At 38.5% G+C, this 27,305-nt stretch overlaps 2 protein-coding genes across 2 annotated transcripts; one reads left to right on the plus strand and one right to left on the minus strand.

The window, feature by feature from the left end:
* Nucleotides 1-69: 69 nt before the first annotated feature.
* Nucleotides 70-7,361, minus strand: MDH1B (malate dehydrogenase 1B). Its single transcript, XM_005519887.2, has 9 exons — nt 7,340-7,361; nt 6,830-6,942; nt 5,743-5,877; nt 5,451-5,593; nt 4,290-4,792; nt 3,216-3,357; nt 2,088-2,251; nt 841-980; nt 70-126 (listed from the first exon to the last, which is right to left on the minus strand). The coding sequence occupies exons 1-9, from the start codon at nt 7,359-7,361 to the stop codon at nt 70-72; spliced, it is 1,419 nt and encodes a 472-aa protein (XP_005519944.2).
* A 108-nt stretch (nt 7,362-7,469) lies between these two features.
* FASTKD2 (FASTK mitochondrial RNA regulator 2) lies at nt 7,470-18,047 on the plus strand. The gene is made up of 12 exons (XM_005520019.3): nt 7,470-7,757; nt 8,133-8,898; nt 9,299-9,402; nt 10,789-10,897; nt 12,239-12,362; nt 13,496-13,635; nt 13,917-14,089; nt 14,466-14,629; nt 15,122-15,340; nt 16,272-16,356; nt 17,385-17,499; nt 17,928-18,047. Exons 2-12 carry the CDS (start codon nt 8,239-8,241, stop codon nt 18,045-18,047), a joined length of 2,013 nt encoding a protein of 670 aa, XP_005520076.1. The 5' UTR covers nt 7,470-7,757; nt 8,133-8,238.
* Nucleotides 18,048-27,305: the final 9,258 nt, after the last annotated feature.

Consider the following 27,305-nt stretch of genomic DNA (forward strand, 5'->3'; position numbering starts at 1 on the left):
ACAGAGAACTTTAAAAGCAAATTAAATAGGAAAAGAAACAGAGAAACACTTGGAGAAGGTGTGGAGTTTTTATTCTGCTTCATATGGATGTATTTCGCTTATCTCCCTTAGTGCAACGAGCTTTTCCTAAATGGAAGAAAAGGCACTTTTAATACCACCCATTCTTTTAATCTGCTCTAATTTCTAGCACAAACTTAAAATATGTTAAAACAATAATTCTTACACATTACTAGTATGACTGAAGATCACAAAATCTGATTAAAGCTAGAATGTAGAGTTTAGGATCAGTCTTTTTAAAAGTTTCAATAGTACAAATGAATTATTTTTGTCTCACTAAGTGACAAGAAGTTCATGATGAAAATAATGCTCAATGATGTTTTATTTTCTGAAAAATCCCTAATTCTAGTAAGGTCTGGCATTCATTTATGAGGAGTCACAGCCATAAAAATGCCAAAAGATATGTCTTTTAGCATAGAAATACTCTGAATACCACATAAGCAAAATCAACATAGAATGTGGAAACATTAAACAAAGGACAATATTTCTGTTTTGCAAAAAGCCTGCAGAACTTTGGAGTGCAAACTCTACACTTACATAGTAGTGTAAACTTAAAATAAGTAAACTTAATTTATCATTTCTTTTTTGGGCAGAAGAACAGTTGTCTGTTTGTTTCAATACACATATACTACCTTACACTTATAAATACCCTGTTTTTACCATGCATAAGTGCACATGTGCTGTTTGTACATCTAACACTTAAAGGTTTCAGTGTTCCAAGTTGTATTACAATGTGCCCATAGGTGGCAGAATGGGCATACACGAGACTCAAGAAACCCTTACCTGAACCAGCTCATGGGATAAGCGTTCCAGAACTTTTTGGGTTGTTTCATTAATTTCTAATTCTGTCATGACTTCCCAGTTTCCATTCTGGAACCTCACTGGCATAGAGAAGATAATTCCTTCAGGAATGCAAAATTGACCTGAAGAAGAGGGGGGAAAAAATAACAAAACACATTATTTCTGATTACATCACTAGTGACAACACTAACTCCTACAGACTTGCAAAAATCTACAACTTTAAGATCTCATTGTAAATGGAGACTGCCTTTCTCAATCTACAGCTTGAAAAAGAATGTCCTTTTTACTGTAACTTTGTACTTTTAGTTAGATGTGCATGAATCATAGCATCAGATGGGTTTGGGCTGCAAGGGGCCTTTAAAGGTCTCTAGTTCTACTCTCCTGCCATGGGCAGAGACATCTTCAAATGTGTCTGAGCCCCATCCAACTTGAATTTGAATGTTTCCAGGGTTGAGGCTTCTCTCACCTCTCTCAACCTGGGCAGGCTGTTCCAGTGTCTTATCACATTCATTGTGAAAAACTTAATTATATATAATCATAATTGACCCTCCTTCACCTTAAATCCATTAATCCTTGTCCTATTGCAACAGATCCTGCTAAAATGTTTACCCCCATCTTTCTTGTAAGAACTTTTAAGCACTGGATGGTGCTATAAGAGCCTTTTCTTCTGTAGGTTGAACAACCTCAGCTCTCAGCCTGTTTTCATAAGAGGTGCATTCATCCCTGTGATCATTTTTTTGTGGCCTTCCTCTGGACCATCTCCAATAGGTGTCTTTCCTGTGTTGTAATAAAACAATTTCTGTACATCTTAAAAAAGGGGAAAAGTAATTTATTTCATAAGGGTTAAATGCCTGCTGTGAAATATTCCATTTATTGGTTTACATAACTACACATGAAAAACACACTTTCATAGCCTAGGCTCTAAGAACTACAAAGAGCTCTTGCACAAAACACATAAATCAGAAAAACATTTAAACTAAAAGACTAAGAGATAATCTGCAAAAAGACAATATTAACCTAAGAGATGCCTGTAAAAAGTGAGCATTATCATAAGCTCTATTAGATTTGGAAATTCTTATCATGAAACAAACTCCTGGCCTCACATCATTTGTTTTACAAGTTTTTATTAAATTAAAAACATTGATTAAAAAATAACATTATAGATAGGGGAAAGCTACTATATGCAGGGCAAAGCTACAAGAGAACATGTGAAGCAAAAATAGCTTTACCTTCACTAAATACTCCCACAGAAACAATCTCCTCAGAAGGAGAGCCACGGTACCAGTATTGCAGTACCATGGCTACCGCATGAGCAGGTAATATTCCTGTACAATGGGACATCCGGGAACTCAGTGTACTCTGTGCAGACAGAAATTCTGAATGGATCCATTCACTACCAACAAAAAAATGGAGAAAAAAGGGATGAAAAACTAAGATGACTACAAGAAGAGTAGTTTCCTTGAGAAAAAAAGAACTAAACCTGAGGAAAGAAAATAGTCAAAACTTACTCAAACTTCACTGCTGAAAGCAAGGCATTTTTACAGAGAGAAAAAAAAAGGTCTAATAAAACATAGCTTAAAAAGTAACCAGTCCTACTTTCCTATGAAACTTAGGTCATTTACTCAAGTCATAACCTCTCTTATTTTATATGTAATTTAATATTTCATATGTAATTTATATATTACTGTCTTATGTAAAAACCCAGCCATGAATCAGTCTGCCTGTGTGAGACTCAGTACAAGCCCAGAATACAGAAATGTCTGCTCTCCAGTAAATGCTAAGTCTAGACCAGAGTGGGAGATCCAGATAGCCAGGCCTGGGTGTATGTCACATCTGCTGCCTCTCACTGCACCCACCCCTTCTCTGCTGCTGTTCTTTCCACAGGAAGTTATCTAGCTGCCAGGTTTCCTTTTCACATATATTAACAAATCATCTGTTTTGGAAAACTGACAACATTAGTATGCTCAGGCCTATTCCAGGTAATTCAAGCACAATATCTGTTTAATACTATTTCAAAGTTCCTTCATGCAAACTAGACATCTAAGTCATGACCTGGACTTACATTACTTCCTATAAACTGCTCATGATATAAGAGAAATCCACTTAAAATGTAGGAAAAATATAGTTATAAACAGAGTTGGCAGAAGTGTCAGAACTAGGCACAGCACTAGGAACTACCCAACTTCTTTTGCAGATGGAATACCTCAGTTTGTGTTTTCCTTTACGTACAGTGCCGATCAGTAAAGACAAATCTTAAAAACAAAAACCTTTATTGATGTTTAATTACACAATTCAGATAAACTTGGATTAAAAGCAGTTATTTAACTTTACTTGAAAGAAATAAATCTGTACTGTACCTATCATAAATCATATTCAACAAAGGACGTGGAAAATTAGGAGGTCCCCGAATAGCACAGTCATAGCCATAAAGTTTTGCATGTGACAAATCAATGTAGTTAGACCCAGTAATATTGCCCCAAACAATCACATCTTTAACTCCTGTAACAAAGTGAAGAGACAAATACTTTAAGAAAATGAGCTTCAGAAATCCTCTTCAAAATGAATTATTCAAATCTGTGCCCTGCCTTGCTAGCAGAAATTATTTGATCTGATAACTGCAACCAAGTTCTCCGTAACATATTAAACTTCATCACAAGCTGAAAAAGGAGCTTCAATTTATATCATGTTACTGTAAATAATAGTCAAAATTTAACTCTTAAAACAGTAACAAATCATATTGCAAACATACAGCAGCCTTCCTTATAAAATCCTGTAAAAGCAAATATATAAACAATAAAAGCAATAATTAAAAAAATAAAAACTACCTGCTTTGGTGCAAAAGGATTTTCTCAAAAAACCTGCTGATCGGCTATTCAGCCTATTAACTTGCTTTTCCATTTCATTAGGCCCCAAAATATCTACACTTGTCATCAATGACCAGTTCTAGCTATGCAACACTTACAGAATCCTGATGCTGAGCAGACTGTCAGAGCACACCTTTGCTACGCAGTGCAAAACTGCAAATATAACAAAGGTGTAACAATTGACCTGAAAATGAAAGTTAATTAACCTCAAAATAATATTACAACACAGTTCTACTTTACTGTCATTATCTGCACAGCAGTATGTTGCCATGTTTATTCACAGCTCCAAAATAACAATGCACTACGGAGTGTAAATGCAGTCTTGAAGTCCTAGTTCCCAATCTGCAAAACAATTGTCGTCCCTAGCACATTTCCAGCATGAAATATACATCGGAGTGGCAGGGCTGCATCTCAGAGCAAGCAAAAGACACTCTGGCATTCTGTAAAGCCAAGAAATTCAGTGAGTACACCACAGTGCATTTCTGCATGCATGTCAACTGTGTTCTGGAATGAAATATGTACTCCAGAAGGTTTGCTGAATTCCCCAAATGCTACATAAACATTCACCTGCTGTGTTCACATTCAGCTTCCTGGCCAGCATAGCTTTAGCTGCACTTTCCCAGGATGTAGCAATGGCGATGACATTTTCAGGCCTAATGGATGGGCCATATGTCCTTAACATTGTTGCCTTAAGGTTTGCAAAGGTTTTTCCTGATGAAATTACTTTGACCTCACTCTTGGCATTCTTCTCAATCAAGGGAGCATACACTTGGCAGATCTCACTCACTTCTCTGATGTGGTTCTCACGGGATTGGACTTCAAGGTTTAAGGGGACATCATCAAGAACAATGATAATATCAGCATCAATAAAAGCTTGGTCTATTTTTGTGTGCTCTGAAATACTGTGGAGAAGTGGGAATGCCATGTCTTCAGTTTCCATTACAATACCGCAAAGAATTTCCTTAAACTGGTCAGTGTCAAGCAAATGGATGCTGATTTCTGTGGTCATCCCAAACACTTCTCCATTTGCCAACAGAGGGATCAGATGATAACAGATTGGAACTGATGCGCTGGTTAGAGAGGATGTAAAAAAGTTGCAGTTAACAATGAACCACTGCTTGTTTGGAAGTATTACATAAATACAAAAGTGTTAAATTTTTACTTAATTACATTTAAAGACACCACTAGCTTGCATCCTTTACTGCTCTTTTTGTCATTTTAACAGGTTAAGAATTAAAACAGTTGGGTTCTCCTTTCATTTGAAGGCTTCTCCATCCTGTGCATCTCAACTGATGCCGTCACTTAAAAATTGATGTCTTTATAGAACCACAGTTTTTTAATGTGCTCTAATAGGACTAATAGAAATACAGGAATTTCTTAAAGCTCCAAGAGACTTTACCTACTCTGATATTTCCAACAACACTTAATGCAAGACAGTTGCACTATAAAATTGCTAGCTTATTTTGTAAATACCTGTTTTTGCCTAAACTGATGTGAGGTCTAAATTATGCCTGTTCATACCCCTCATTTGAACAGGTGAACAAAACAATAAATTATTTCTAAGTTATATACTAATTGGTCATAGTGAGGGCTACAGAACCCAAGTCAAGTCATCAAATTACAGGGATTTGTGCTTAGTTTCAGATGGTTACACCAGTTATATGTGATAAGAAAAAGTGCATTCCTCTGAACAGAGTAGAAGTTCACAGGTACTCTCTTCACTCTCACCTGGTAATCCAGATCTGCATAGGCTTGATAAGACTTTTAATCTCTTCATCCTCTTTTACAATTTCAAGATGTGCCTGCAGGTTCTCCTCAGCAATGTCTAACATTTCCTCCATCAGCATCATGGAAGTGATGCCATAATATCGCTACAAACAAAAGGGATGATCTCTAATCAAATGATAGCCCAAACCCATCAAGGTAATTCTAACAATAGCTTTATTTTACATTTGAAAGAGGAAAAAGGAAAAACAATGTTGTAAAACATGGTCTTTCAGTATTAAAGGCAGCTTATTACCTGAGCATATTCCAGAAAATCATTAAGTCCTCCCAGAAGCTGACCCTTCCCTCCACGGTCCAACAGCTCTCTCCAAATGATAGGAGACTGTCTATGTTCCCATCCATTTGTTTCACAAATGTCATGAAGCCACTGCTGATGTAAACATCCCCACCAGATGTTTTAATACATCATATTTGATAACATTTAAACATTACAGCTACAAGCATTCTTACTATTTCCTCTCAATATATAATTACAAGGTGCCTCAGAATTTATGTACCAGTGGGTACAAAATGGGGGAATAACACAAAGCAAGGTATGGTGATACACTGGGATAGCTCACCTCAAGGTCTTGATTTCACTTAGTTGTCTTAGTGGTACAGAAGAGAGCAGTGTTGTGAAGCAGCAAGTAATCTGAGGATTCTTACTCAGCCACACAAGGTAAGTAAGGTGAAGAGGTTAATTGTTTTTCACTGAACTGTTCAAGTTACTTGGTGGAGGTGTCAAGCAAAATACACAAGGTAATAAATACCGTAATACTGTCTATGTCATGGAATAAGACTGCAGTTTTTTCAGAGCCTTATAGGCAGCATGTCTACAGCATAAGTACTCAGAAAGGCCCATCCACACTTTAAACAAATATGTGGTATTTGTTTTTTACTTCCACTGTAATTCAAAACTCTTAAATGCCCCAAAGGCTCTTGACAAGAAACATCTCAGAAGGTATATGTAATCACAGTGGGCAAAAGATTTACAGATTGAACAGTCATTTATACTTTAAAAAAAAAAAAAAAGTCAGAACAGAAAACCAAGCAAGCAAGCAAGCAACCAAAACCACCTTGAACTTTTTCTTGACATAATACAGCTTTAGACTAGTCCACACTTTGTGCCTATCTTCTGTGGTAAAACTCAGAGACGTCAGTTGCTCAAAACATTGTAACCTTTCCTATGGCTGGCTCTCCTAGCCAAAGCTGCTTCTGCAGCACCTCTATCCACACAGCAAACCACCAAGAGAAGAGAAGAAGAAACGTACTACAGATAAGCACATTTCTTGGTTTGTAGAGCACTGGGGCACCTATCGGCGACCTGATTTACAATTCCTTACCTCCCACTTGTCAGGCTGCTGAGTAATCTTGTGAAACCTGAAGTTGGGCAAGTTAGTCTGGAGATAGTCAGCCAGGAGTTCAGCTTTGGCATAGTATGGGCAGTTTGCCTTGCCTGTGAACATAGCAACAGCAGCACAATTGGATGATTTTGTCATTCACCGATAAGAGCTTAAAAGACTGAACGTTGTCTAATGTGAGCCAGCTAAGGAAGGGTAATTCTGCAGGTGAAACAGACTCCCGAGCCAGCGTCCAAGGGGCCGAGGAGCCCACTCCTGGAGGGACAGCAGCAGGGAGGCTGACGCCTCACAGACAGCATGAGGGGGAACTCTGACCCGGGACCGGCTGAGGCTGCGCGCCGTGTGGACGCGGCTCCCGGAGAGCCCCGGGCATGGGGGTGAGCCCGCAGAGAGGGGCAACTGCGGCAAGCACGGCGAGCTGCCCCCGCCCGGGTCCCGGTACAAGGTGCTGCGGCCGGGACTGCGCCGCCCGGGTCCCGGGTCCCCCCTCACCCGCCACCACGAATTTGGCCATGCGCGCGCCTCCCTCCAACGGCCACTTCAGCGTTGCTCAGCAACGCGCCGCGCGCCGCGGCAGTTTGTCCCTCGGCACGCACCGTCCGTCTCGCGCGGCGCGCCGGGAGCTCGCGGGTCAGCGGGCCCGTGTTACGGCGGTGCCGCGTGCGAGGTAACAGCGGCCGCCGGCAGCCCCGGCCCGGCCCTGCCCGGCCGGCGCCGTCCCCGCCGTTCCTCCCGAGTGCTCCGAGGCGCTGCGGAGCCGCCGAAAGGTCTCTGTCCCCGTGTACTGTCCCGGCCTGCTGGGCAGCGCTCCCAGGGTCAGCGGGAAGTGATCCCGGAACCCAGCGGCTTCTCCCCGGCGCCGGGAGAGCGAGCGCCCGCGGGTGTGCAGTGAAGGCGGCTTTCCCTTATGGTATGGCAAGCAAGCTGGGACAGGCTGGCGGGCGGGATCCCGTTACCCGCTGCTGGTGGTCTGTAGGGTCTCTGTGGTCTCTAGAGCCCTGTCGGGAGACGCCTGTGCATGGGGAAAGGTCCTCTAGGAAAAGGCTTTGCTTCCCGGAGCAGGCAGAGCAGCAAGGAGGAAGCAAGAGTTGATGCCCGGGCTGTCCTTGCGCTGAGATGTTTGACTGAAATGTAGGAGACCAAATAAAAGCCTCTCTGCAAACCAGTTTCCGGGGATCTTTTACCAAGTCTTCTCCCTTTTTGTAAGAATGCACAGATTTGGCAACTGAAACGGTGGGAATTGAAAGTCTGGTAACTAATCCATAATTTTCTATTGTTTTTACAGATGAGTGATCTCGTGCAGTTTCTCCAGAACTGTTTCCACTGGTAGAGTCATTGGATCCCTTACTTTGAGTTGGCATTTCAAATCTATTCATGAGGCATTAGTAGAAATGAATAATAAAATAAGTTACTTGTTAAATACTGTTAGATGTGTGCATAGGTACAGTTCTGTGCTCATTCCCAAATCTTCAGCCACAGCAAGAAAACACATTTTGTGGATTGGGAGATACAGAGATCCCTTAGGAAACGTGAACTTCAGGAAACTACTTTTAAATATTTTGCCTTCTCTGCATGGGTCGTCTCTTCGATTTCTATCTCAAAAGACAGATGTTTATAGCACAGGTGCAGAGGCTTTGGTGACTGAGAAGGCTTCCCAGAGCTCCTTGGAAGTTGAAAAGTTGGATGATTCTGGGAGCTTCAAACCGAAGCATGTAGTGAATCATAGTGACCCATTCTTTACCAGTCTCCGGAAATGCACCTGTCCTTCTGATGCACTGGACTTGGCTTCAGAGGCAGCTGTTTCCATTAAGCACTACACAAACTGTTTAACCATGGCCTGGAGGCTCTTCAAGAACCTGTCAGAAGAGCAGCAGCGCTACGAGAAGCAGTTGATCTTTGAGCACCCGGCTTTCAGGAAGCTGTGCCAGCAGCTGCTGCGCGATGCGCGCAGGATGACGCGTGGGGACCTGGTGTTCAGCCTGCATGCCCTGGTGAACATCGGCGTGCCACAGAACACGCTCCTAGTCCAGACCTTGGTGAGGGTGTGCCAAGTAAGTATGAAAATCCTTCTCCTAAATTTGGGCTGAATTACCAGTCAATCATTCTGGGCAGCTGTGCAGCATCAGATAGAGTTGGATTACATCCCTGGTTTAGTCTGAGGTTCCATGGAAACAGTTCCCATATTGATTTGTGTGTCCTTCTAATTTCCTTAACTTTTGAAACCACTGCCTGATTTCCGATTTAAAAGAGAAGTTTCAAAAATCATTATCGCTCCCAAAACAACTATTTTTGCCTGATGTGAGACCTTTTGGGCTCTGCAAAATTAAAACTTATAAATTGACTTTTGAGGGGAAAAAGAAAAGGGCAGGTACAGATTAAGAGTGGTCAGTTTTTCTTTTCTGAAACTTTTACTGGTTTGAAGTAATCCGACATTGTCAAAACTTTTAACAGGAGAAGCTCAATCAACTGGATAACCGATGTATCTCAGTTTTGGCAACTACGTTAGCAGGGATGGATAAAGACAAGAATGTGAGCGCTCTTCAAGCTGGATTACAGTGAGAAAACCACATCTTTTGTGTCCTTTGTATTTAAATGTTTGAATGCATGTCTGTTAGAAATCATCAAGGGTATGTCTACACATAAAATACGGTCTGTGTTTTTAGGATTTAAATGATCATGTGAGGTAAGAGCTGTGTTAGAGAGTGAATTTTGGCACTGTCTTTGCAGTTTCAAGGAGGAGGATTTCCATTGATAAAGAATGCTGTAATGCAGGGTCTGCAGGGGATTGTGTTCTGACTGCAGCTCCACCAGTGTAGTTTTCTTCTGATGTTGATCAAGCCCCTTCACATATCTATCCCTTTTTCATCTGTGTGCAGACAGGAGGTAATGAGACTATCTTGCTTAGGGACCTGTCTGATTTTTCATGATAAAAAACATTGTTTAACAGCCTGGGAATATTTTCTTACAGTTTAGTAAGTGAAAATTTAGGTGAAGACTATTTGTGTCCAGCAAGTCCCTCTGTGTAGTGATTTATCAGAATAACTTTGGTTTTTTTCTGAGCCCATGCGATTTACATGTGTAACCAATCTGCTCACTCCCATGAGATTGATTTTACTGAGGTTATCACAAAACTTGCCATGGATTAGTACTTTTGACCCTGTATCACGTTCTACTTTGAGAAAGTGGATGTGATACCCAAAAACCAGGTTTTCCTGGAAGTGCAGGTACACGGTTCTTAAAACTTGGTAGAAAGCAGGAGTCCTGTCTACAGCTTTATATCCTGATGTCTAGAGCTCTGGCCCATTTGCAGGAATGAATTTCACTGCCTTAGAAGGTGACACTTCATATTTCTGTAGGTGTGTTTACCTGTGCAGGTATACTTAAGGGTGGTTCAGACATAACAATTACAATACCACCCACTGAGCCAGAAAAGGAGGTGCTAAGAGCGCACATTGATCTCTGTGTTATCTCCTTCTGTTGAGCCCACAGCACTCTATTTGGTTTTATTCCTCACTTGCATCCAGTTGTTATCTGGGTCCATTCCTGAGTTTCCTGTCTCTTTCAGAACTTGTCTGCACATGGATGTGCAAGATAAAAAGATAGGATTTTTAAAGATAAAAATGTGCAGTTTTCTTTCTCTGCAGAAGGTTGTTAATTCCTTAGGGCTTAACAGCACTCATATTTGCACTGTCATATGTGCTGTCTGGTCAGGTCCCCCTGCTGTTAAGTGTATCAGCAGCAACATTCATCTATTAGATTAACATTAAGAAAGCATTTATAATTGTCTCCATGTGTAAAATATCTGTGCTAAAGCTATGTCATGCAGAGTTACGTTAGCATTTCAAAAAAAGAAAGATGGGAGAGGAGCAGTGAAGAACAATGGAGGTACTTACCTGTTTCTGCTGAAATGAGGAGAGCTCTTGTGTGTGTTTCCTCATCAGGTTACTAGTGGAGCAACGCATTTCAAGTATCAGAGACATCTTTATTCTGCAAAACCTGATGAAATGCCTGGGGAAGGATGCTCCAGTTTTTCTGAAAAAGAAATTAGAGGTAAAGTTAGTTGGAGGCTCTTTTTTACTCCCACAAAGCCAGTGCTCTTCCATAATTTATAAATTGTGTATAGTTCTTTGCAGACACTGAAAGAGAAAATGTAATAGAAAGGTAACTGTATTTGCCTAGCTATATCTGTAGGAAGAACTTAGATTTGGAGGCTGGTAACAAAAGGCTTTGAGGCAATAAACCAGCAGTGCCCTCCCCTCTTTGGATTGGCCACATGGTGTTTCATAGAAACACAGGCTGTTTCCTGATTCCCTTTCCCAGCCTGTGACTGAAGATGAGGTGACGGAAAGCTGGTCTGTGATGGGGCTGTGTCCAGTAACTGTACAGGGCAGGAGGACTGGTGGGAGCAAGATGCCAGAACTCCCCAAGCTCATGATCTTGTTTTTCTGTGTATCTGATAGATCCCCATGTAAATACAATGGCTGGGAGCAAGCTGTAGGTTTTATGGCAGGGTGTATTGGGTTTTGTCCCCTGATGTAAAAACCCTTTTGGAAACCTTCTCTTGAACAGGGCCTGCTAGTGTTTTCATCACGTAACTGAAGGGCTCTGACATCAGAGGTTTTAATAGCATTCATGAAATATCATAAAACTGAGAGGAAAATAACATCTGCACTTGTTAACTAAAGGGAGCACTTAATTTTCTGAGCCCACAGGGTGCTATTTTTTTTACAGGGCAATGTCTTATGATAGATGCATTTTGTATTTAACCTCTGATATGTATTTTAATATAAAATACTGTATTTTAACAGCTAATATAATTTGTAGTTTCATTTTCACTATCACTTGTATCAATCAAGTGATGGCTTTGATAAGTGAAATATCCTTTCTGGCATCAGAGCTGACCTTCTCTGCCTCAGTCCACATTAGTAGCTGGTTGTTTGTATAAAATACAGGCCACTCACGTACTGTTGAAACACTTTGGAGGCTTACAGTTTCCATGCATGTGCAAAACCATAATTGGACTACTATGAACTTTTAAGTTAACTGTGTCTGTTTTATTTCTGCTACTTTCTTAAGAGTTGGTAGAAGATGTGTATTCACAGTATTTGGAAATGACATTTACTGAGACTTTTTTCTTTTAAAATAACCATATAAAGGCAAATTGCCGGAAACTTGTGTAGTGACACATTTCTAGAGCACTTGACCTGCTATAATTGTGTATTAAGTAATTGACAGTAGTTATTATATGCTTTTACTGTTTTTTGCTTCTTTTTCTTTCATATAATTCTGAACTAAGGACTTTGGGAAAGTTTTGGTGATTATGTCTTCACCAGAAAGCAATGATAATATACCTGAAGAATGAAGTATTTAACAAACTCTGGTTCACTTTAGATGGCAGTTGTGAGAGAAATAGATGGTTTGACTTTTCCGAATGCTCTGCGTATGTTTTTCGCTCTTGCTGCAATGAGTTATTGTTCCCTTCCAATCCTGAATCCCTGCAGTAAAAAGATCCAGGGTAAGAAAAGAATATGTTAATTAAATTTCCCTTCCTTATACCAAATTCTTCCTAATTATTGTCTCATCTCACTTTTCTGATTTCCTTTAAAACTCAGGAAACATCTTTGTTTTACAGGATATTATAGTTATGTGGAGCCATTTGACAAGCAGCAAGACAGAAAATTACTGATCAATAATAAAAGCAAATAGCTCTTGTCATCTCTGCCCTTCTTAACGTTTATCTGAATTACATATTTTTCTTTACATTTTTCTGTACACAAGGTCTATAAAAAATAATTTAATTTTAGCAAGGAAAAGAGATTTCAAATAAAATTTTATAACAAATCTGAATTGGAAATTGACAGCTTACAGGATGGATTGGTGACTTAGTGTGATTAGTTGGTAAACTAAAGGGAGAATAGCATTTCCTTGATTACTGGATTTAATTATTGAGTACTGCTTAAGACTTAACCTCATGCTGCAGCCCATAAAAATATTAAATGAAAGATAATGCTTTTATCTCTTCTCTATACCTTTCTAATACATTGCTTAAGTATATGTGGTCAGTAATGTGTTGATTCATGTTTAAAATACATAAGAATTCGTATCTCAAAAAGCATGAAGGTAGCATAATGGAATTCATAATAGAAATTACTCAGAAGCATTAAGGCTGCTTATACAGTCTTTATTTGTCCTGGTTGTTCATATATGATAGGACACAATGTTTAATTGCACATCCTGGTTTTTCCCATAGGACTTTCACCACACTCAGCACACAGGCCAGGTGGCATACACAGAGGGAGGAGTGACTTTCTTCAGTGTTTTTTTAGTACATGCTGAAAATCAAAAATCCCAGAACAGATGACATCCTGGGAACACAATCTTCTTACTTATTTTGTTAATTTGTCTCCTTTTACTGATTAATATATTGTAGCTTGATTCTGGTTCAGTTGGGTTTCTTCTGTCTCTGTTTCTTAATATGTTTTAGCTCAGTTGAGCTTTGCCTGGCTAGTCACAGTCTTCCACAGTTTCTTATCATATTTTTTCCCTCCTTCATCCCTTAACCAAACTGTTCTCACAATGTCTCAATGTCTTCAACCTACATCTCCCATTGCTTTTTATCATTTGTCCTTCTTTGATTTTTTGTTACAGAAAATGTCCATGATGTTCCATTTCGGCAGTTAATTCTCATTCTGGAAGCTTGTCACACTCTCAAGTACCGTAATGTAAAACTGTTTTCAGCATTAGCAGACTATGTTCATTCTACTGCCTACCTATGGGACAAAAGACAGGTAAATTTTTTGAGACCAAACAATCTGTAGCAGTACTAATAGAGTATTTGATGCTTCCATCTTTCTTCATGTTTGTGCTTGATCTTTGGAGAACAAATGTTTATGGATACCAGTCTGATGAAGCTGATAGTTACATTTTTTAAATGCTGTTCTATTTATTGGTAAGTAAAGAAACAAAAGTTTTGGAAATTTTGCTTTCATTAAAAATGTCTTCTATGAAGTCAACAGGTAGGATCAACTTCACTGGTTTTCTTGACTTATAAAATTATCTTTTCTTTTAGATAATCCTTTTTCTCTCTGCCTGTGAGACACTTGGCTTTCAGCCTACTGAATTGCTGGATATTTTTGCTGAGAAGGTGACAGAAGACCCTGATTTCCTTAACTTGAAAAACCTTTTGATTGTTCTTCGAGTGTATTCTCGACTCAACCATGTTCCCAGAGTCCAAAAGCACCTGTAGGTTTTCATTTAGAGTGCCTGACAATATGTTACATAGTCATTACAGAATAATGTATTGCAGCTAGTGTTTAATTTTATTTGTGAAGGAGCTCAATCCTGTTTCATTCATCTGTAAGGTAAATTGCTGTCTTTTAATGTTTTTTTTAAATATGATTTTTTTTCTGTAACTGAAAGACTAACCAGGTTCTAGACCGACGAGGCTACTAAATAGATAGCTGTATCCTCAAAGTAAGAATCAAACACTAATGTTTAATAATACAAAATACAATTATACAAGATAATAAAGATTTCTAAGTTGTATTTTTGTTTGAAATATGTATTTTATGTAGCTTTATTTGTGTACTTAGATACTTTTCTTCTCCTTTTGGAAAAGGTTTTTTGAGACTCTTCATAGTTGCTTGAATAAGTACCTGCCTCAGATTTCCAGCACAGAACTGCTGAAGGCAGTGTATTCACTTGGCATCTTAGGATATCTTCCCTGCCGTGCACTTGATGAGTTGCTGCAAAAGGACAGCAAGGATGAACTTACAGCATCAGGTCAGACCTTACTTTGTCATGTTCTTGTTTTAAACAGGATGCCTGCCTGTGTATGTAATTTGTTGTAATTGTGTTAGAAGATAGAAATTAAAGAACAGAAGCATGATTAATATTAAATTTGAAGTCCTCAAGACAAAGCTAATGTAGTGATGGTGATCTGAGTGATCTGGGTCTGCACTGGGGAATCGGGCTTATTGTCTTGGGCCCCATGGTGGCAACAGTTTAACAGTAGGTGTGCACTTAAATGTAGGAAGTCTTTGCAAACTTTAGTACCTGGAGTTGTGAGTAAAAGTGGGATTTGGAATCCTCTGAGTTATAGTAAGGTCCTTGGAATGGTTTGTAGAAGAATTTGGTTTCCACATTACAATTTTGTACAGCTAATAGAGTAGTCAAGTGGAATTTGCTATGCTAGAACAGACTATAAATGATAATAAAATGAAAAAATCTATGGGATAATATATTGCATGTAATATTTTTTGTATCCTTTTTCAGATGATCTTAAAGAACAAAACACAGTGATGCTTCGCTGTGTGAAAACGTGTATGGAGCTTGACAGCCCTTCTTTCACAAAGCCTGCATTTGTGCTGACTGAGAATTTGTCCTCATTAGTATCTCTTAATCTCAGAAAAGCTCAGGAGGCACTGATAGAACTTCTGGGAGATGAGAACATGTTTCGGCAAAATGTTCAGCTGCCATACAGATATCATATTGGTATGAAGTGATATTACTGTTATATTATTTTTAATATGGATTTATTATACCCAAAATAATAAGATGGTAATAAATTTCCATAGGGTGCAAGTGATTAAAAGTTTAACACTTTGAAGATACAGTCTTTTAACAAATGATGTCATTTATTGATGAATTTACTTTTAATAATGCTTCTGTTAAAGTTTTTAAGTCCATTTACTAAAACTTTTATGATTTCTCTTGTTTACAAAACTGCTTTGGACTTTTTTTTAGGCATCAGTAAGCAGATGTTAATTGTACATAAATCCAATGTGGGCAACTTTGAGAGAGTTGACATGTTAGTACCAAATCATGCTAGAAACAAAGCCAAACAGCAGCTGCCTTTTTTTTTCTTTTCTTTTCTTCTCTTGTTTCTTCTCTGAAGTTCTGGCTAAGATTTATGCTCTGCTTTCATTTATGAAATGGGATATGACTTCTTTTGGTTTCTCTTATGTTTTGATATTTCCTTATTGCCTTTTTTTTTTTTTTTTTTTTTTTTGCCAGTCACCCAGCTTACCAGAGTTCTTCTGTACTAGTAATAATTTTATTCCTAAATATTTCTAATGAGGAATTGGATTGCGGGAAAATCTGAGTAGGCATGACAGACAGTGATCAAGAGCAGTTTCTTTAAGTGATGATTTCACTCCATAAACTTAAGTCTGCAGTTTCAAGAAACTAATTTTTTTCTTGAGATGGGCAAGCTATAGCTTTATATTCATTGCAGGGAGGGAAAAGCTATCAGTAATAATTAAATTATTAGAGAACAGCAATTAGAAACAGACCACTGATGGTGTCTATTAACTTTTTCAAATGAGCTGTTCATTTGAAAACAATTTGAGCAATTAATGAGTTCAAATGGCAACATTAATTTTAACCTCTTGCAGAGTTAAATGTTTTGTTGTTTTGTTTTCAGATTTTGAAATCAGAATGGATTCAGACAGAAAGAAAGTGCTCCCCATAGCTCCCACAGATGATCATCCTGACTCTCATGTTCAGAGGTGTCTTTTTTTGTATATTTTTTCTAGCATGCTAGTTTTATTTGCGTGTATCCCATCCAATTGCTTTGGTTCACTTATTTGCAGAAGCAAAGTAGATAACTCAGTTATTATTTGTGCTCACTGGGCTATCCAAAAGTTTCCATACCAGTGCAGAGCAACAATTCATCCAGCTCCATACCTTCCTTTAACAAAGGCTAACATTTAGTATTTCAGAGAAAGAGGCAGGAAACATCACAGTGATCTGATACTCTTGTAATGAATGCAAGTAGCAATTTTTAAAAAAGTGTTTGTCCAATTAAACATTCAGTTATTCTCTCAAGTCTCAAAAATTTGCATCTCAGTGATATGTTATGGCAGTTAATTCAGCTACTGAAATGTAATTTGAATAAAAAGGATCATCATATCCACATTTTAGGTGATTAATTTAATCTTGTGTAGAAGACTGACCTCTCAGTAACTGAAGCAGGGACATATACCATTTAAGTAATACTTAAGCAGAATTGGGTAATATTTAACATTTATGTGCTGGATCACTGCACAGCAATGTATTTTGTACAGTTTGCTTTTTGATAAAAGGAGAGCTACTGAATTGTGTAACAGAAACTCAGTGTTCCAAGGCATTTACCTTTCCTCACCCTCCCAAATAGGCTATAATGGCAGGAAGTGACTGATTCTGAATATCATTAGCAAAGGATCAAAGTAAATGCAGAATCTGTCAAATTAATGGAGAATGTTTAATGATCTATTCCCTTCTCATTGTGGGAGAAGTGGAGATCTAAGTACCTAATTCTGCTGTAGGTATTTGGGTAGATGCTGGTACTTGTGTGAACCTCATGGAAGAAAAGAATCTAAATTACTTAAACCTGAAGAAGGAAGAGGATAATGAAATTAGTGCAGTCCTGATATTTTTGCCTACTAGAAAGACACATGTATATTCTGCAGTGCTAATGGACATCATTGAATCATTGTCTTATAAATGATTATTCTGCATTTGTACATTGAAGTCTTCTTACTTTCCTTGTTTGCAGGTTGGCTTTTCTGTTTGCTCCTATGTCTGCCTTCTGTCTGGGTACAACACACCCCCAGGGGAACTTGGCAATGAAGAAGCGGCATTTAAATAAACTGGGCTATCGTGTGATTCTGGTGAGAGGAGCTCATTACTGTCTGTTTCAGTTCTGTTAGCAGCACAGTGATGAGTACGTTTGGTAGATCAGGCCTTGTTTTACAAAGTATGAAGGTTCACCAGGAATGGTGGGCTTTCTCCAGAGTGATAATTGTGTATCATTTCTAGTTAGAGGGAGGGACTCTAAAAGACAAGCTACTACTTACCATTAGCAGTAAATAAATCATTGAGGGGAAAAAAAAAATCAAGCCACAAATTGCTTTGTACCTGAGAAACTAATGTATCTTTGGCTTATTTCCCCGATTTTTATAGAATCAATGATTCAAGCGAACTTGTTTTCAGAATACAATAACTTCCTGTGGCTTTTTCATTGTAGAGTGCTTGGTTTGTAGGACAGGGGAGTTTGGACAATAGAAGTAATGTACCTTGTCCTTCTACTTTCTTACAGATCCAGAACAAGAAGTTTCAGGAAATGAAAAATGAAGATGCAATTGAGTTTTTGAAAAGAAAAATTTATTCAGAAGATGCTTTCTCTTTTCCTGAAGCAACTGTGCAGGATAATAATTAAAATAAACTAATTTTGTTTCTCCTGATTTCTCTTTTTCTTGTGTAATTACTGTAAGGATTTTAATAGAAGAGATAAAAAAATTTATACAAAACTGCCTTCTCCACCATATTACTGAGGAAGAAAAATTTGCAAAATGAATACTGCCTGCTGATAGTGGGGGCTTTCTTTTGTGAAGTGGGAGCAGATTTTCTTTAGTGGAAGGAAATAATTGATCCAAAAAGCACTCTGACATCTATTGCTGTTACAATGTCTTAATTTAGTCTGTACTTTGCTTACCCTCCTGCATGTCCCTGGTCAAATTTCTCTCTTCTCTTGAGCTGGGCCAGGGAAAAGATTTCAAGTGCTGTTGGAACCTGGCCTACAGTTAGGCACTAGAAGGATTTCCTCTCAACTATATAGTTCTTTATGTAGAACTGTATATGGTAAATCAATAAATAACTAAACCTAAGTAGCATATTAAAAGATGCAGTCATGTGGAAACTGCAAAAATCAATCTCCCTCAGTTTTCAGAAGTTTAGGCAGTTAAGCCTGTTTGCTGTGGGCTTTTCCTTTTGAACCCTTTACTTCACTTCTACTGTAATAGATTTTGATGCTTCTCACTGCAAGAACACAGATCTGCTGTGTCTTTATAAGCTGACGCCTTCTCTCTGTTTCTCTGATATTAGTAGCTCCACAACTATTCAAAGAGGTGTTGCAATACTCAATTTGTTCATTACACCCTGTGATGCATCTGCACTGACCTGTTAATGCAGTGGTGCAATTGATTATGTTGGCAGAGCTCTAGAACTGCAAAGCAGCTTTGGACCTTAGATAGGAAGGAGCAGAGAGAACTGATACATCTTTCCTCTTCTTGGTAACATGTAAGTGACAAAACTGCATTTTGTTCTGCTGGAGTTGCTCAAGTTGGTAACAGCTTGCTTGTTTCTTGGGTGTAATCAGATCTTCACTCACAATTTTGCTGTAGCAGTCACAGGCCCATGGGCATGAAGGGAAGCAGGGAATCAGCACTACTTTCTACAGTGACTCTGTGCTGCCTAACCGTGGTGCCCTTGCTTCACTTGCTAAGCTACAAGCACTGTGTTCTTTGTCTTTCTGAAGTAGCATGGACACATGGTTAAGGTGCTGCAATGATGATATAAAAAATAGGTATTACAGTAATGAGATAAGGTGGAAAGATACTATATGCTTAGAAAAATTTCAGTGCCCAACTTTTTGTGGAACATGTAGATAGAATATGGTGCATATTTATGTAGGAAGCAATGCTACCAAAACTGCATGGTCACCTCTCTGTAGCATAAAAAGCAGAGAGAACTGTTCAGCATTTCAGTCTCTGAAATGCAGCGCATGCAGAAAAACAGATTTGAGGAAATTGTTAAACTTAACAGCCAGAGCAGAGGTCATCTGCTTGACTGGATGAGAAGTTTGTTATACTCCCTTTTTGGATCTTCTCCTTTAAGGAAGCATTGTCTGTGAAGCAGGCTAGTCTGTGCTGTTCTGTTGAGCTGGACTCGTGGTCCCAACTGGCACTGGAGGATGTCTGAAATATTCTGTGCTGGAGGGCCAGGTAGCACACAGAGCTATGTTTGAGAAAGTACTTGGTGCTGTTCAAGCTGAAAACTTGAAAACCAATACTGCAGTGTCAGCCATGGCTCTTGCCTGGGCTGGGGAGCTGCTCCCTCCAGCTGCTCTGAGCTTCTCAGTCAGGTCCTCAGTTGTAGGTATGTAAATTCAGGGACAGAACACAGGCAGGGGTGCCAGCAGCCTGGACAGAACTAACCACCAGCGGGCACAAAATGGCACAGCATGTTATTAAATTAGCTAATCACTATATATTCTTTCTTAAATGCCTTGTGAGTAGGTAGAAACTTAAGCAGTGTGGAAGTGTAGTAGTCTGTTGTAAGGATCACCTTGCTTACTAAAGTTTCTTGCTCTATGCTCTCTCAATAATTTATGTCATTTCTATGTCATCTACATTGATTCAGAGTTCCAAGCAATATGTAGCTGCTGCCAGAGACTTCAGAGCTGTGAGTTTCTTGGATCTTTACATATGCTAAAAGCTAGTCTGCTGAAAATAAACCCATATTTTTCAGGTGTCTAACTTATGTAGTAAGGAAGATCTAATCCCCTGTTCAGTGCATTACAATCCATATTTAGAATACCATTCTCCTCTCCTGAATCATTACTAAAATAAGTGGGAGACTCACAATGAAGATCAACAATAATTATTTTGCGTCTGTAATTATGGGGTTTGTCACTGCGTGGAATGCTTGGTGTGGAAGGTGCAAAATCCCCTTTCTAAGCCAAACAGGTACAAAATAAATTATTTTAGCTCACCTGTCAGTGAGGCTAACTATAGATGTAAGCTGCATCTTTTTCTACCATTTTCATAGTCTGCCTCCAGGTTCATGAACATGTGTTTCTAACCTTTGCTCACACTTGCAACACTTTGTAAGTGCAGTGGCTGGAAATTGTTTCTCAATGAGGAGTGTATGGCTTTATTTCATACTGCCCATGGATGTATCTTATGAATGGATGAAACCCAGACATTTGCTGTCATGTTTGACTGACTAAAGGTACTTAAAGGGTGTATTGAATCTATAGCAAGCCAAGGTTCTCAACTCCATGTGGAATGAAAATAGGTAATTCATTAAATAAACTAAATGGCTGAAGCAGGGGAGGATTTTTCAATGAATTGAAGGCTTATTAAAGAAAGTATAGGGCTTGGAGTAATTATGTATCTATGACTTAAAGACAGGAGACTGAGCTACAAAAAGCAGCCATCTATTTGACCAGACTCTAGGAAGGCACTGTAATTTATTCCTGGGCCACAACAAAGTCAGGAAAGTAGAAGCATATCTTTCCTTCATTCTGAGCTATGAAATACTGGACTTCAGTATTTGTCCTGCCAGTCTCAAAGAAACAAATACTGCCTTTCATGATTCCCGGTTTTCACATGCTCCTTGCTGTTAGACATAATTTCATTCATAAATCTTGTCTTATAATAAAACAGTAAAATGTCATGATAAAACTGGATTATCTGGTAATTTTTTCCTTGAGAATAATGCGTATACTGTTTACCCTGTGAAATCTCCACGTCATCAGAAGGCTGTACATACAAAAGGGTGACAAGGTTAGATCATTGTCATATATCACAAAATCAAAACACTGAGAGAAGGATTTACAAATGCAAGTTACATGGCAAATTTCACAGGCCCAAGGATCCATGTTAAGCATTGCAGGATGTGTGAAGAGGTCTAAAATGAAAGCAAGAAACAGGCAGAAGATGTGGGCTGCAAAGGTCAGGAAATTTCTTGCATTAACAGAAAATAAACAGGTATCATCTGAGCAAAAATGAAACAAATTTTGTGAAGTAATGCAAAATGAGAACAGTGAGTGTTTGGAAAAACAAATTTTCTCCATAAACAGATGGATTTGCATACCCTGATGATTTGCAGTTCTCTCCTGCTTGGATTTCCTCATGTTTAAAACTACTTTTGAACCCTAACTCCAGCCTCAAAGTATGAAATATTCGGTCCACTCATTTCACAAGAAACACACAGGAAGTCTCTTTAGAATTTCCACCGTGGTCTCAAAATGATAAAGATATTCCTAAGTGACTGGGAAAGAAAGACTAAAAGTTCATTGCAAGAGTGTGATTTTTTTTGTTAAGAAATAAGAATCTAAACAAACTGGATCTTGATTTAAAGACTGTTTCTCATGTATTACAACTGTTTCTGCATGGACAAGAGGTTTAGTAATGCTTTGTATGCAGAGACCTAGAAATGTGGCTCTGGATAATTGGTAAAGTGAAGAAAATACTAATTGGCTTCCCCCACCCCCCGGTCATTGCATTGTAAGTATTATTGTATATTGCCATTTGTTAATATTGAGCTATTCTCTTTGCACATAAATGTCAGTGCACGTAAGCTTGCATGAACTAGGTTCCAGTTTCGATACCCCTTTACTGACCCTAGAATATTGGAATTAAAATAGAACTGCAGAGCTCAAAAAAAGGTGGAACATTGACTCCTAGGTGAAATGTGCTGAAATCAGTTATTTCAGAACAAAAGTGGAGCCATAGTTATCTGATTGTTGTGACATGCATAGTTTTAAAGGGACTACGGTACTTAAATGTAGGTTTTACTGAACATGTATATCTTGTGGTATTGGAGTTTTTTGCTGTAATAACCACAGTGATTTTAGTAGTTCTTCATCTCTTTTAACTGATGCAAATATAATGGAATTCGGAACTATGTTTAAAATCAGTCCTTCTAGTTGTAGCAGGTTTTCCCCCTTTTTTCAGTATTTCTTGGCAACAATGATATAAAGTGAAAATAATGACTGTGGTGGCAACTGTAAATAGCCAGCCAGAAATAATAAAAAGGAGAATTTGTATTTGTCTACAGCAAAAGTCCTTGTGTCCACAGATAACCAGTGAGCTTTTTGTTTCATCCTATTTCCACTCTCCAAAAATGCTCCTATGAGTGCTCCAGTAACATTCTTGCCATGGCACCTATTAAAACCTGGATAAACTCTTGCTTTATGAAGCAAGATGAATTTTTTTTTTTAATAAACAGGAGAATTTATTTTCACTTTTCACTGCTATAGGTAAGGGACTCTATCCATCCCTACAGACAGGGGCATATTTTACTGAACATTCCTGATTCTTGAGTGGGTGTCATAGTTTCTTCTTATCAATTCAATCCACAAAGGACACTTCCAAAATCTTCTGTATTTCCCCATTTGATTTTCATGGTACATATTCTGCTGCACGTAAGATGTCACCTGTACTCGATGGTGGTTTACAAAGGTGGTGAAGTATGTGGGGACTGTGGGGAAAGGGGGAGAGGCTCCTCAGCTGGCTTAGATTAAAGTCAGGGCACTGCAGTAAATATACACCAGCTGAGGCAGTGGCTCTACAACTTCAAAGCAAAAAACTTCAAGTGTTAAGTGAGCACAGTAGGGAGTGGCTGGTGAATTGTCCTCTGACTGCACAGAGGCTGGTGTAAATAGCAACAATTTTCACTGAACTCTTGATTTGTGCTGACAGATGAGAAATTATTCAGAAAATATACAACATGTGGTGGAGTCCACATTTGAAATGTCATTCACATAATAAAATAATTTAATCTTTAAAATTATATGTGTTGAAAACCAATACTGGGTGGTCATTTGCCCTTTGTGGTTGCTCAGCAGTTAGATGTCAGCTTTATCAGAACAGCAGGTCCTTGACACACAGAACTCTCTAGAAAAGATGAAAGAAACATAGACCCCTTGCAGACCGCATTGTATGGGGCAGAAAGAGGGTAAAGATGATGCATTTGTATTTCTTGTTTTAGAATATGCTTCATTTTGCCAATGAATGATTTGTTCTAGGGACATGCTAACTTCTAAAGGAATCTTCAGTCTGGGTCACTTCTGTATAAGTGTAACGAACATGATGGAGAGCTGAAAAGCAGACAAAAAAACTTTGTGTGTGCATGTGTGTTTGGACATTTGCTCTGTTATCAGCCTGTGCTCAAGGACTGTACAAAATGGTGAATGCCTCACTGATGTCAGCAAGAAGACTTTCTTCTCAGAGGGCAGTGATCCCCCCAAAGGGTAGTATTGAGGAGGATGAAGGTGGGTTCGATTTATGCTGATGCAGAATTGAAAAATAACTTTCCAAAAATTCCACTGTAGGCTTGATACTCGTTTGCTGAACCTAATAACTCAGCATTTGAAGGGAAAAAAGAGAACAATGAAGGTATGAAAACCACTGTCTCTGAACAGAGATAAAGTGATTTGACACCAAGGTAGTAGTCAGACATGGCGAATCTGAATTCAGCTCCATGCTTGCTACTGCTTATATGTCTTCTCACAGGAAAGGCACTGAGAAAGTCCTTGGGGTACACCCAGATTCCTGGTGCTCTGCACCCATCTCATTCTTGCATGACTCCAAGGAATGCCTTGTTTGGCAGCAGAGGCACAGTTCCAGCACAGCCTGGTGTCTGTGTTCCCTGCCTGTATATTGGGGATGCCCCCATGCTGAGTTGCTTGGATTTATAAGGTCTGCCAGGCAGAGTTGGCTCATGTTTCAGATCCACTCCTCGTAAAAAGAGTAGGAACAGCTCAGACACAAGGATGGAGAAAGTCTTGACTGTCTTTGCTGAAGAACCCCAAAGCTTGTGATTAACGCAAGCCATGTCAACAGCTTTACTGCAAACCTACCCAGTCATGTCACACAATAAGCTCTTCAAAGCTACGCTATCCAGTCCATTACTCAGATACTATTAGCAGCAATTATTTTTACAAAATCACACACCAAAATACAAGCTGTTTCTACTGCATGTCACACCCATGCATACAAATCACACTTCAAACCTTGCTTTCAAATTCTTTTAGGCTCATTTGCAAAAATATGCTGGAAATTCTACTGACTGTAAGTTATGCAGAATGGACTTGTTTGACTTGGGCAAGATTCACTTTGAGATCTTCTGTCAGGTACTTTTGACCTCATTAATTATCTCTGGGATTCTTCATGGACATCATAAACATTTTTAACAGTTTCTCATGGTGGTTGAGGGTCCTGGACATTACTCCCTTGTATGGCCACACATACATAACTGCATGCAAGCAAACAATACATTTACACTCAGTGGTGCTGGCATTGCACAGAAAGCTCAGTGTGTCTGTCATTGTTGATAGAATGAAGGACAAAGGTTAATATGAACATGTTTTATAGCTGCAAAAGCTAATTACTTACAGTGCAGTGTGTATTGTTTGTGCTTAAGAAATTGTATGCAAGCATATTCACATCTAATCATAAAGTATTTTAGTGCTTGTAACAGAACTCATTAAAAATAATCTTGGCTATTCTAGGATACAGTGCAGTAAGCTTTTTTTTAACTGTTAAGCAATAATGGAGACTTATGTGATGTTCTTTACAGTTCTGCTAGTAGGAATACTATAATGCTAATTTATTTACATACAAAGGTAATTATTATATTTAAAAATACAAGCCAGATTTTTAATGTTACATGACATCTTCTGTAAAAAGGCCTAATTAAAACAAAAAGTGCATTATTATGACAGCTAAAGCTTTACAAGACGTTTTGTTTCTTCACAAAATAGAGGATTTTTGCTTAATTCTTGCCCACTCAGAACAACAGCACAGGATCAAACACTTCTGCAGATTCTTTCCCCCTAGAGCAACACCTTTGAAATCATGAGTTCTAATCCTGTCATCAGAAGGTATTCTTACAAAGGAAAATTTTTAGGACTGGAGAAGGTGAGTTAAAAAAATAACTTCTTTTTCTGACAGTTGATTCAAGCATATTAAAATCTTTGAGCAAATTGAATCTTTGAGCAAACTACAAGAAAAATATTCTGCAGCCAGCCTTGTATGTGTGGACTTGGGGTTCAGCGATTTACCATTGTACCTGGAAAGCACTGCTAATACTTTTTGAAGTTTGACTGCACAATCCTTATGAAGAATCATTTCCCATAGGATTTGTGTTTACATAAGGATTGTAGGATTTTGTGCACAATTCCTTGTAAACATGATCACCCTTAACTCCTAATATAGAACCAAAAGAATTTGTTACCTTGGAGTAACGTGGTAAATATCATCTTGGATTCAGACTGTATGTTAAAGGTCAAGATCCTTAAGCAGTGATATTTTGCTGTCTAAAGGATGAAGTAAAAATAATCATTCAGGCCGCCCGTTGTTAAGGAAAGACAATTCAGTACTAACATTTTTCTTTCCTGGTTAAAGAAAATGGTGTCTGAGGAAGCTGGTCTGCCTAGCTAATTAGACCAATACAGGTTTTGTCAGCTTGGTTTTGTCCACTTCCATAAAGAGCTGCTTGCTGAATGGGTACTTGAAGCTCCTTTCTGATAGGAAAGCTGTCCAAAAGCTGTATCACAGGACTTGTGGAGAAAAGGCAGGTGTTATTTCCCATACTGACACAACACACTGGTTATTACACTTTTCTCAAATATATGAGTACAAATATGCATGTACATAAATGCTGTAAAATCTATTGAGACATCTTTGAAAGTGTCTGTAAATGTGTATTTCTTGAAATTGCTAGATCATATGCCAATAGTCAAATTAATCCCACTAAGATAAAGCTTACATATCCTGTGTCGCTTGATGATCTGCAGGACATTTAATGTTGGCTTAATGGAACTAATTTTAAGGTTTGCTAGTAATTTAATTCTAATCTAGTGTATGTTGGCTGGAATTCTTCCTGGTTTGTGATTATTTTAAAGTCCCAAATGTAAGGTTAATGGGGTGTTTTTATTGTAATATCAGAGACAGAGAGGACAAAGAAATGTCGGCAAGATGACTCTAGAATGAAATTGTTGTCACTCAGCATAGTTTCCAGTATATTTCCATTTATCCTAAGATTGTTGCTGGAACTAATGACGTTTGAGAACACTTAGCACTGCCAAATCACAATGGAGTCCAGAGACTTTCAGTAAAACCTTTCTGTAATGGAGCTGTGGAAGCTGAAGGCTTGGAATACTGAGGGGAACAATGATTCACACTGCAGACCACACCACATATTCCTGAATACACAAATGCTACAGAATTACATATATATATATGTATGTATGTATGTATGTATGTATGTATATATATATAAAAACTTGTAGAATGAATTGGAATGTTTTGAATACATAAAACCAGAAATCTTTGGTACTCCTAGAAAAAGACAATACCTATAGAACATTCTATCTCCTCTGACAAGACAACGGAGACAGACCTGTCAATTCATTGTGTGCTTCCCCCAAGTAAAATTACAGTAATAACCAGAAGATATTTTAGTAAAATAGGTGAATTATCTACCCCCCTCTTCAGTGGAGCTCAAGTCTAGGATTTAAGGCACATTAGTCTGCTACTGTTTTGACTCCACTGAGTGATGATTCTGTTTTGGACACATATGGTGAGTTTTCTGCAGCAATGAGAGAGAAGAAAATTTAATGGAGGATTATTTTCTCTGAATCCAAATGATGATTTGAAAAAAATGCTGATAGTTTTTAATTCAATCTAGTTAAGTTAGGTTTTTAGTTTCAGAATGCCATTTAGTTGTGAAGTGGGAAAGCTTAACATGATGAACTGATGTTTGTGGAGACACACAAGTGTGTACATTTTGTTGTCTTTTTAACAAGTTCTTTGTCCATGAAAGTAACATGCAGCTCAGTAGGGAATCTGGGTGCAGGTAGCTACCAGGATCAAACTCATTGCTATATGATAATTGTTTAAAACAT

Source organism: Pseudopodoces humilis, chromosome 8 (genome assembly GCF_049639895.1).
Source record: "Pseudopodoces humilis isolate 2021_Gansu_Grassland_sample_001 chromosome 8, ASM4963989v1, whole genome shotgun sequence".
In the NCBI taxonomy this organism is placed as follows: domain Eukaryota; kingdom Metazoa; phylum Chordata; class Aves; order Passeriformes; family Paridae; genus Pseudopodoces; species Pseudopodoces humilis.